General features: G+C 48.5%; 4 protein-coding genes across 4 annotated transcripts; 3 read left to right on the top strand and 1 right to left on the bottom strand.

The window, feature by feature from the left end:
* The first annotated feature begins 247 nt into the window (after window positions 1-247).
* Window positions 248-1,873, top strand: F4807DRAFT_193234 (uncharacterized protein). The gene has a single exon (XM_047993715.1). The coding sequence runs from the start codon at window positions 535-537 to the stop codon at window positions 1,432-1,434; it is 900 nt and encodes a 299-aa protein (XP_047858113.1). The 5' UTR covers window positions 248-534; the 3' UTR covers window positions 1,435-1,873.
* F4807DRAFT_193235 (uncharacterized protein) lies at window positions 1,874-6,665 on the top strand. The gene is made up of 3 exons (XM_047993716.1): window positions 1,874-2,295; window positions 2,355-4,505; window positions 4,566-6,665. The coding sequence occupies exons 2-3, from the start codon at window positions 2,372-2,374 to the stop codon at window positions 6,539-6,541; spliced, it is 4,110 nt and encodes a 1,369-aa protein (XP_047858112.1). The 5' UTR covers window positions 1,874-2,295; window positions 2,355-2,371; the 3' UTR covers window positions 6,542-6,665.
* A 348-nt stretch (window positions 6,666-7,013) lies between these two features.
* Window positions 7,014-9,652, bottom strand: F4807DRAFT_408342 (uncharacterized protein). Its single transcript, XM_047996431.1, has 4 exons — window positions 8,610-9,652; window positions 8,325-8,528; window positions 7,992-8,269; window positions 7,014-7,941 (listed from the first exon to the last, which is right to left on the bottom strand). Exons 1-4 carry the CDS (start codon window positions 9,392-9,394, stop codon window positions 7,301-7,303), a joined length of 1,908 nt encoding a protein of 635 aa, XP_047858111.1. The 5' UTR covers window positions 9,395-9,652; the 3' UTR covers window positions 7,014-7,300.
* F4807DRAFT_193222 (NAD(P)-binding protein) lies at window positions 9,628-11,160 on the top strand. Its single transcript, XM_047993713.1, has 3 exons — window positions 9,628-10,124; window positions 10,195-10,951; window positions 11,007-11,160. The coding sequence occupies exons 1-3, from the start codon at window positions 10,029-10,031 to the stop codon at window positions 11,138-11,140; spliced, it is 987 nt and encodes a 328-aa protein (XP_047858110.1). The 5' UTR covers window positions 9,628-10,028; the 3' UTR covers window positions 11,141-11,160.
* The last annotated feature ends 129 nt before the right edge of the window (window positions 11,161-11,289 follow it).

The raw sequence follows: 11,289 nt of genomic DNA, 5'->3' as shown, positions 1-11,289 counted from the left end.
TGATCCATCCCGATCCAACCTGATCCAACCCCAAGATACCTGCATCATGTAGTTGTCTTGAGGGAGTCAACTCATTGCTACTCTCTGAGCGTATCACCTCTTGTATTCAACTGCACAGCATAATGGCGTGGGATTCGAGGTAATATTTGACGAGGCTTTACTAATAATTAATATTAATGATCCTGATGCTGGTTATAACTCGTTATTCTCCCTCTTGCATATTACCTATCTACTGCGCCCAGAGCCTAGGCAGAATACACCCCGGTGAGATAATAATACGGGCCACTTCGTTTGCCTGGTTCTTCCGCCCAGCGTGAGCGTTTTACTGTCACCTGCCTCTGCCTTGGTATAATAAGATCGTTACCAGGCTTAGCACGCCTTGCTTTGCAAATCTGTTCAGTTTCACAAATACTCGATATATTACGATCCAAAGCATCTGGTCGTATACACTTAGTCATTATCAATACCCGCAAGCTGTTGCGACAGCACTGAGTTAGTATACGCTTGCAGAACCTGCTTACCAATAAAATAACCATGTCGCGTTACGACGACGGCTACTCCCACGGTCGATCGAGCCGCCTCAGAGAACGCTCGCCCGACTACGCATATACGGGCGGCGATTATCCTACGAGCTATGAGGAAAGCCGGCGAATCGCAGCTATGGAGAGCCCCGTATACGAGGCCGCTCCGCCGCTGAAGCAATTGACTTATGAGCCGCACACAACAGCCTATCCTTCTCGATCGCAGTCAAACTTAGACGTCCTCGACCCGCGCTCTCGACCAAGATCCTTGCCACCCCCGGTTGAGTATCGTCGGCGGAGTCGCGGAAGGAGAAAGGAAAAGAGATATAATAGAGATGGCGATACCGATGACTCGGATGATGACCGGGCGCGGACTCCGATCGAGAAGACGCGTAACTTCGTCGATAATACGTTTAGTGACACTACTGCCGGCCTGAGCGTTGGTGTGCTGGGTGCGTTAGTGGGCGGCTTAGCCGCTAGGGAAGCAGTCGATGCCACGAGCAAACGTAACGGTCATCAAGAGGACACGGATCACAAGCGCAATCAACTCATTGGCACTGTGGTCGGAGCAGCGGTCGGCGCGTTAGGAGCAAACGCGGTGGAGAAACGACTAGAGGTGCACCGTGAGAAGGAGAAAATCAAACAGGAGAAATGGGAGCGCAAGTTTAGACCAAACTCCGATGTCGTCGAAAGGCGCGAGTTTGTCACGCGGCCGCGTAGCAGTAGCGGCGGTGGCCACAGTGGGAGGAGAGACTGGGATCCGTGGGAAGAACGCGACCGGGACCGCGCTAGAAACCGCGGCGTTGAACGGGAAGTCGATCTTGGGGCGCGTAGCTGGAAGAACGTTGAAGATTGGCTTAATGACGAGGGGAATGATAACAAACCGAGATCGAGCGACGGATATCGATATTAGGGGGCTGTGCTACCGTAAGGCCCCTGTGGCGTCGGGTAACTTTTCGCCCCTATCCGTTTAGGTATTCTGTGTAATGTGAGATGCCGCCACCCGGATGGTGGCTTGCGTTGGCCGATATCTATTCCTCACGTCGATGATTCTCTCTTTTCCTAGCTCTTAATTCCATATTTCTAGATTTACGATTACCTTTGGTATACATGCCGAATAGATGAGTGACGATACTAGATTTATCTTTTAGTTAGATAGTAGGTAATCAGGCAGCACAACATACCCACCTTAATTACATAAGACTCGTTGATTGCACACAGGAAGAGAAAAAACTGTAAACCTTCCCGATGTATCTAATAAACACCAATATCAATTTCACGTTTCCAATAGGCCAAAGCACTAGCGATACTATACCTAAACACGATTGATGACCTCATTCCATGTGTGAAGATAATATAAGGTAAAATCAGCAGGTACGTCTGGTTTGTTTTTTTCTCATTGGTCAGTGCGCCGGAGACCCTATCCCATGTCAGGAGACTGCAATAACTGGACTACATAAACTATTTAACAACTTACATACCTCTCTACCGTATCAAATTCATCAAATCATCCTATCCAAGGCCCAATTTCTCATCATGTTAATCTAAGATACGACAAGCCGTGGGATAACCACTCTAAGCATAAGAACGCCGTATGTACATCCTCTCAATATTGACCCTCCTCATAAATGGTTCGAAGATTCTTTAACATCCGGACCCGCTCGCCTCTCACCTTACTTGATCACCTACAAACAATCGCCTTCGCTGTTTCCGAGATATAACATCTATTAAAATAAGGTTATCGTTAGGAAGTGACCTGTAACATAAAATCCATGTATGATTAATCATTCTTGACGATTTCTACGTTTTTCTTCGTGAGCTAAACTTTACTAGACCAATGATTATTAAATATGGCATTCCCTCCATCTCGTCGGTCAACGTCCTCTGAGATCCACGGGATTGATGATGATGATGACATATCATTAAATTCTACTGATCATGAGGGCTATGCTTATCAGACTGATGATAAGGAGTGGGTTGTCGAAGATCTGTATGCCGAGAGGCCACACCCCGACATACCGGGTGAGATGCAATATCTAATTAAGTGGGAGGGGTTTCCATTGGATGAATGTACTTGGGAACCTGCAGCACACCTAGGGCCAGGCCTGCTCCTGGACTGGGAGGAAGCAAAGGAGAAGATCAAGGCCGGCACCCGAGAACCATTTGATGTTGAAAGATATAACGAAGCTTACAGAGAGAAGCAAGAGAGGAAAAGAAGACGGAATGCTAAGCGGAAGCGTCTCGGTTTACTAACCTCCGATTCCGAGTCTCTTGAGTCACCTACGTTGGAAGATTCTCCTACTATTACATCCAGAGATGAACCAGCCCAAGGCAAAGGAGCTCAGAAGATGAACAGCATCGAACCAAGTCATGTCATCTCTGAAATGAAACCTCCGGATGTACCCAAGCAGAAGGTTTCCCGTATAATACCCCCAGAAAAGCCCGGGAAAAACACAGGGGAGACTTCTAAAACAAATAAAAAGAAGCCGCCACGACCTCCTACACCTGTATCATCGTCCAAGCCACCACTAAAACCAAAAGAGGCAAAGCGAAGAGCCTCAAATGAAGGAAAAGCTAACATCACTAAAACCGGATACCAAGGAACCGCAAGGAAGCCTAGCGGGGGCACGAGTGCAGAATCGCTTAAGGCCCCTAAAAGCAATGTCTCTAATCAAAAAGCACCAGCTTCAGCACCCAAACCCTCTTCAGGGATGCCTCCTAAAATTACATCTAGCCTGGCAAATAAATTTGGGGTGAAGAAGCATACAGCAACACGTACACGGCCGCAACCAACCGCACCACCAACACGGACCAAAAATGTTTTTGTTGGAGGTAAAGAGCCGAAGAAGAGGGCAGGTCTCAATGATGTTATGGATGATCCGTCTAAAGCTCCAAAAGCCTTCAATTCGATGCGTGTTATGAACATCGCTAAGAAACGAGGAATTGAGAGAAACGATGCGGCTCCTCCCAGCCTTTCTTCAATTCCGCAAAGTTTTATTGTGACGAATGATCGAATTCCTCGCCCTACCGCAGATCAGACAAGAGCAAATGTGCCCACCGCGCCCCCCGCGCCACTGGAGTCGCCTCCCCTTGTTCAAAGCCCGACGGCGATATCGCCAACTAGCACAACTGGTGCTTTATCGCTGCCAAAAGCAAGAAAGTCTGTGCGTTTTACTGAAGCGCAAGACGTCATATCGGAGGACACGCCGATGACTGATGCTACGCCTAACGTAACCGACCTTGCCGCTGGTGGACCAGGTGATGCGAACCACCCTCCGGAAAGCCCAGGATCAGCCAAGGCCCATGCACCATCGAGGAGACTCTCACTGGCTACTTACCAAGAGAGAGGACAGGTCCAAGTAGTTGCTAAGACGGCCGTGTTCGGCAAAGATGGATCCGAATCAGTCCGAGTCGTGTTCGGTGGCATTCCTCGTCAATCCCAACCGTGGCTATCGACCTTTGTTGCCCAAGAAACTCTGCACTTCAGTTCAGTTTGTGCTTCGTACAATTTTATCCCTTATAAGTCCGAGCTGGTACAAGAAGTGCTCTCCACTGGCGCCATCGAAACTAATTCAGACGATATTAAATCGGCCTTGGCTAATATTGCCGAGCACCTTCGTCGGGGTTCGTATGGGAGCCACTTGGTGACTGAACACTTCTCAATTCTTGTCTATCCTTCGAACTGCGATGCTTGGGATGGCCTCAATGTTGACAAAAACAACTCGGAATCGCCGTTGCGGTATATGATCTACAAATCACCCATCGATGTGAGGCTTTATCCTCCAGTATCAATCCCTCGTGCCCCAGCCCGCCTACACGATATAGAAATAGAGTCGCATTGTCAGGTACTCAGTAAACGTTTATTCGGACTGGAATTCTCTCAATTTCTTCCTCAGGAACCAAGAGAAAAAGATAGGCAGGTGTTCATGCTACTGTTTCCGAGAAGGGAGGCTCAGGTGTGCAATTTGGTTAAGCTTTGGCTCCGTAAGTTCGACCCAGCAATACATACATATTCCTATATATATCGCTAATATGATATTATAGGTTCTTGTCAGCCAGGCTGCCGAATTTTTTCTAATGAACTTAAGGATAGTTGGGCCAAATTCCATGAAACGGTCAGAGCCGGAGCAGCCGGCACTATCATTCTCCATGAGGATGCAAGTATCGCCATCCGACAACTACCACGCCTATCTCTACTATTCGAAAATAAGCGCTGTTATACAATTTGGGACCTCGCCACGGGACAATACGGCATCCCGAGATTCCCATCAAATGTAGACACGACAATTGAGCCCGGGACACTTCAAATGACACGACTGTTCCCATATGGTCGGGCATTCTTAATCACTCCGAGTTTTGCGCTTTCCGATCCAGTCAGACTCTGTCAATTCTTAGAATGGTTTAGAAATTATTGTGCCAACCCACACTTCCTAATCATGGCTTGTGCAGATTTTCCCAACTACTTGAAAGCTGTTACGTTAGAGAAGGCAAAGGAACACGAAACGATTTACGCGTCGCGTAGGGATGACCCTAGGCGCGAAGAAATGATGGCGGAACTTAGCCTAAGCAGAACCGACCTTGAGGCGAGGTTCCGATCATGGGAGGTCTTGAAGGATATCATAGAAAGATTTGGAGACGAAGAGGCCGATGAAGAAGTACGGAAGGTGCACTGGATTACGGACTTTATTGACCCCAACGACGAACAGAGCCTCGTCAACTGGTTCTGCTGGTGGTCAATTCAAAAATGTGATCAGTATCGCAAGTTTACTGTACTCGGTTCGAGTAACCATAAAAACAGAGCGGCGTACAGGAACATCGAAATACCGGTCTATACTCCGGAAACGGTAGGCGACCCCGATGCCGCTCGGATTCTCGAGAGCCGACGTCGTCGAACGGAAGAGACTGCTTTGGCGACAGAGCAGGTCAAGGGGTTTAATCAAGATACTCTTGAGAGCCCCGGTTATGCCAACACCGAGTCTACTCCAGCCACTCCCGCCTCCCGTACGCTTTCTGACTTTAAAAGTGAAATATTCAAGAATGATAGCGCCGCTGAGATACGCCGTCACATCACAGCTATTTTTAATCAACTCAGGGCGGGAAAAGGAAATTGGGCTAGGCTGCACGTCAATCCTGTATCGTGGTCGAATGTGCAAATGGCCGATCACTTCGGGGATTCAAGATGCGAATATGACACCTTCAAGAACTGGGTAGGCTCGGCTCCCATGTTCAACAGAAGTTCAAACACCTGGTACGGGTTGTTCTACACCATAGATAAGGAGTGGGACGCAAAAGCACCTCCCAATACGTACGGACGCCACGCCTGGATCGCAGCGATTAGACCCGTTGACCCTCATTTGCCGCCGAAGACGTATGCCAAAATTGAGTTATTCTTCTGGGACCTTCATGCTTGCGACAGAGCATATACCGGATCTTACCTCACGGGCATACAACATAAACTAATAGATATCGTTAAACAAGAGCTACCGCTAAAAGATAGCCGATTCCATCTTGAGAAGGTCCACGTGAGCAGCAACACGTACCTAGAGTTCAAGCCGTCGGACAATCCTTTGGATGTGACCTACCGAAGGCTCCAAGAGATGATGAGCGACGGTAAAATTTGGATGCCGCCCTTTGAAAACCTTCTACGTGAAAGGAAATGGATATCGCTTCCGAAGTCCGAATGGAATGTAAACACGACTATGGAACCCCCAGATCATCCGCTATCAGCGCAGCAGCATGAGTCACTTCCGAGACATTACGGCGACGAGGGTAAAATGAAGAGGTCGATCTGGCACGCACCACGTGCCAAGAATAAGGTGGAGAAGACCAAGTGCGGAAACCATCTGTACGAATGTGCTATGGAAGTTCGGAAGCAGAATCCTACATATCAGACGATGGGATACCAGTATAAGTCGACCCTGGACTGGTATCACGACATGAAGGTCGAGGGACGTGACGCTAGTCACGTCAACGTGGATAGCGCCGACAAGATCCTGGCCGGGCTACTTCGGAAGAAGTAGATTATGGGGAATTTGATATCAGATTTATCTGTTGAAAGACATGGAAGTATGGGTTTTGCTTGTGTGTTGTGGGATAGGGCGGCCTCCTGGGGGGGTTGCCTTGTGATGAGATGTATATGATAGCCCCCAAAGTCGCGAAGTGAACAGCTATGAATATACCTACTGCGTTTCTGCTGTCATAAATTTATCGTGTTTGTTACTCCTCTGTAAGCAAGCCTCAACCTAGCCCCTTTTTTCTTGTCTGTCAGCTAGGCTACTAGATAGTCGGCATCGGTTCTAGGTCTTATAGATTGATCTGCTGCGTATATGATATCAACGTTCATATTTCTATCTAGGGAGTCGGTTAGACGAGGAAACATGACGGATAATTCAAGTATATCACGCATAATTTGGTATACATGGCTGATGACATAAGTTGCTATAAATTTGGATGCAGGCATTGGGAAAAGGGGTACGTAGCTTAATAATATTTTAGTCATCCGACTCAGGGACTCGGAATAGCCCCCTGAAAAAGGTACGTTGCCTCAGGAGTTTTAAGTGAATACATAACTAATGCTTAGATCAGATTTAGAAATTCTCAAATCCTTTTACTGTCTCATCACCCTCTTACCTACTAACAGGTAGGCGTTCCAAGCGATAGGTATTTTTTATGAATTAGGTAGCAGTGTGGATAGAGATTCGCTCCTCGTCACAATTCTTCCCTTTTCATGTAAGCTCCTGGTTAGGCGTAAAGTATCATCTATGTAGGTAACCCTGAATCTACGTAGGAAAAGGCATATACGAACTATCTGCCCTAAAATCCCAAGCCGGGCTCAGGATGTCATCTTGCAACATCCCCAAAAGAAACTCGTCCGAAAAAGAGAAATCCATGAGTTCGGCTCCGCCCGCGCTATTATCCATATCGTTCGCGTCGGCGCCGGTCTCTTGGGTTGGAAAAGCGGCGGGCGGCGGCATCTCTGCTAGGAACAGGGCCTTGACGTCGCGGAGGAGCGCGGGTATCTTGAAGAAGAGCCCGTAGCGCGGTCCTTCCGCGTCCGCTATACCTAATTCTATTGGGACGCGCTCGACGTCCTGGCACGCGCGTTCTAGGATCTTAAAGACGTCCGCCCGCCGACGTACTTCTTGAACATCCCACCCGGGCTCGTTGAGGATAGAGAGCTTGAAGTTTACAACTAGGAATTGCATGAACTGGGTGAATATGTCGGCCGTGAAGCCGATCCAGTTGCATAACGGCATCTCCGAGTAGGCCACGAACCACCGTTCGATCGTATTTAAGACCGACTCGAGGTCCTGAACCCGTTGGAACTGTGATAAGCCGGTCTGGTCTGGAGATCTCGGTCGACCGAGCGCAGACTCCCGGATTCTGAGTTCCGCGTGGAGGAGATATAATTGTGCGGTCCCTATCAATTATTAGACTTGGCCTAAATATGAAGGCGTGAGAAGTTCCTACTATTAGATGCGACATCAGCTGGTAGGCTCTGACGGATGATATTGAGCTGCCTTAATAGAGCCGTAGTCAGGGCCACTGACGGCGCTTTAGGGTTTTCTACTTCAATTGCCTCGTTGGGAGAAGCGCAAGACAAATGATTCGTTATGATCTGACACTTGATCTGCGCGGTCAAGAGAATGTCTAGATGAGTTTCTCTTCCTTCACTAAAGAGGTAGAGGCATTCTTCTAAATACGACGTCCACCGAAGAGGCTCAGTCATTCGATACGTTGACCATGTGCTGGTAATAGCGACTTAGCGGAATAACTGGAGCAGGCTAAACGTAAACTACCTACGCGGATGAAAGATGGAATACAGCGAGCATGGTGCGGCGCTCTTCCATTGTCCTGGGTTGTTTCTCGGGTGGTTGGCTCGGAAGACGACTACGCCGCAGCGGAGTCGTAGGCGGATTGCGATGAATACCTAGTTCAAGAGCAAGGGACACGGCGATTTGAGAAAGCATACTCATGAAGGGCTTGTCCTTTTTAAAGTAGTGAGACCTACGATTCAAGACGGTCAGCTCGATTTATTACACGGCACCTACCTAGAAGATAGGAATTGACTAGCCGGGTGAAACAGACCAAGAAGCAAAGCCAATGACTCCGAGGAGCAAATCCAAATTAGCAAAATGTTGCGCCACTATTCTGCGTGATATGATGTGCCATATAGTGGCTTCCATCGCGAATTGCTGAGAGACCATCTTAGGAGTCAAAGCCATGATGACAAGCCATAGGAAGGGCTTCTCGCGACGGAGCTCCGCTGCGCTCGTGGTAGCAGGGATATGAACAAACGGAAACATCGTAAGGAATGAGCGACGAAATGACTCCAACTGCTCTTCCGCGACCCCGTCCTGTAAGCGGTGGACAGATATATCGTCATATATAGGTGACGGCGACATATGTGGCGTAGCTGGGCGTAAAAGACGAACAACACTGGCAGCAGTATCTAGCGCCACATCCGGATTCTCGGGTACCGACATCGAGGATATAGACTCGCCGTAGCCACCAGATGCCCCTTCCGAAATTGACTGGGGCGTGTGTCGCTGGGATTGGGTCGGAGTTTGACCCTGTTTTTCGGCAGCCTGAGACCGTAGAAGGGATACCAGATCATCCAGCTTCTCCTCGAGCCGCGAATTAACAGGCGGGGGAGGAGGCTGCGTAGGTGGCGGCGGCGGCGTGCGAGCCTTGCGCTTACGGAGAGCCAGCGCAGGCTCGCAGGTCTTCCCTAGGCGATGACATCGCTCACATGAAGATCCATCAGAGCGATAGAAGCACTTGCATTTGGCGCGGGAGCAGCCGACACATGCCTGTCCGTAAGGTGCCGGACTACATGATGCGGAGGCCCCTGTCACCGAGCCAGAAGACATTTCACCCTAACCTAGGGTCGGATTTCGACAAGATGCGACTAGAATTACCGCGGTAATGAATGGGTGGTTAGTGGCTGAGATTGATGATGGTGAGATTGATGTTGAACCCCGCGGCTTTTGCGAAGTGCCGTTGGAGAACAGTCCGTCTATCTTACGTAATGCCGCGGGATTCAAATGCCCCTTTATCTTACTAGAGGGATTGCATCGAATCGTATTGTGAGCTATCACCCCACTACCTTAATTCTGTTATAACCAGACTGGTAACAAGATGACCATGTTAGTGAGGCGAAGAAAAAGTACCAGAAAAGGTATCAGTAAACCCGCTCGGATGTTTCCAACCTTGCCATTTCGATTCCCCAGTCAATGAACCCCGCGGGATTGACCGTCCGACGGACGACCGTTTCACTAGGAGGTATCAGGTATAGCCTGTTCCATACCCATATATGTCACATCAATTCCATATAAACCTACTTTCGCTGTAGAAATCCCAATTAAATCACTTCTCATGATCAGACTTCATCAGAGACCAACGTATTTAATAACATATCACCTCAATACTCATTCAAACACATAATTATCCATCTCACCACCATTCATTACCTACTTGATAAAAGCGGAAAAGGGGTAATTGGCAATGTCGTATTTCTCTAACCTCATCAATGTACTCCGACAGACTTTCCCAGGGAAGCCGACTTTCGTGGAGAAGGATATCCCGGATTTGACGGATAAAGTATGTCAAAAGAGTTACTGTTCAAAAAAAGTCGTGACTTTACTAAGACATTGACTAACCATGTCATCAGGTCACCATTGTTACCGGATCAAACACCGGTGTTGGCAAGGAAATAGCTCGGATTCTCTACTCCAAGAATGCTAAAGTCTACATGATGGGACGGTCCGAGGAGAGGATGAAGAATGCTATCGACAGTATTAAAACGGCTGTTCCGAGGTCAGCCGGCAGTCTCACATACATTCACCTCGATCTGGCGGATTTGGAGACTATCAAGCCAGCGGCGGAAAAGTTCCTTAGCAAGGAACAGAAACTCGACATACTGTTCAACAACGCAGGTGTTGCCTTTCCGGCAAAGGGCTCCAAGACGAAACAGGGATATGAACTTCAACTTGGAGTGAATTGTATCGGCACCTTCGCCCTGACAAAGCTCCTGACGCCCATCCTTGTTTCGACGGCGAAGACGTCGCAACCTAACTCCGTCCGTGTAGTCTGGGTATCATCGTCTGCTTCCCAGGCTGGAAACGCCAAGGCGTTCTTGGAGTATGTTTACAACGCCGAAAAGGGGGAAGTGTTTGACCAGTACGCCACCAGCAAGCTGGGGAATTTCCTGCAGTCGACCGAATTCGCTTCCAGACACAGGGGAGATGGCATTGTATCCACCTCATTGAATCCCGGTAACCTCGACTCGGACTTGTGGCGCACCCAAGGTCCTCTCACGACATGGTTCCTTCGAAAGACCGTCTTCTACCCCTCTGTTTACGGAGCATACACGTGCTTGTTCGCTGGCATTTCTCCGCAAGTTACGCTTGAGAAATCCGGAAGCCATAGTAAGTTTTGCCTGAGCAATTGCCATCCATCAAATATAAGCTAATTATGAACTAGTCGCACCGTGGGGACGGCTCTGGAGCGTTTCCAATGCAATGGTTGCTGCTTCTAAGAGCAAGTCGGAAGGTGGTACTGGAGCTGCCAGGGAGTTCTGGGATTGGACTGATGAGCAGGTTAAGAAGTACATTTAATTGCTCCCGGAAGTTACGGCGTAGGTCTTTTTGGCTTTGGTTATGGAGAATGGGACAGGGCATTGCACAGACAAAACAAACAAAACAATTGCAATTTATTTGACTGCCTCAAACAAACATAAATAATTCGAGAGTCCTGTTTGTTCGCC

This window comes from Annulohypoxylon truncatum, assembly GCF_022578515.1.
Source record: "Annulohypoxylon truncatum strain CBS 140777 unplaced genomic scaffold F4807scaffold_3, whole genome shotgun sequence".
NCBI classification, from domain to species: Eukaryota; Fungi; Ascomycota; class Sordariomycetes; order Xylariales; family Hypoxylaceae; genus Annulohypoxylon; species Annulohypoxylon truncatum.
Note: the sequence above shows the minus strand (reverse complement) of the source record. Positions and strands in the feature narration are given on the sequence as shown.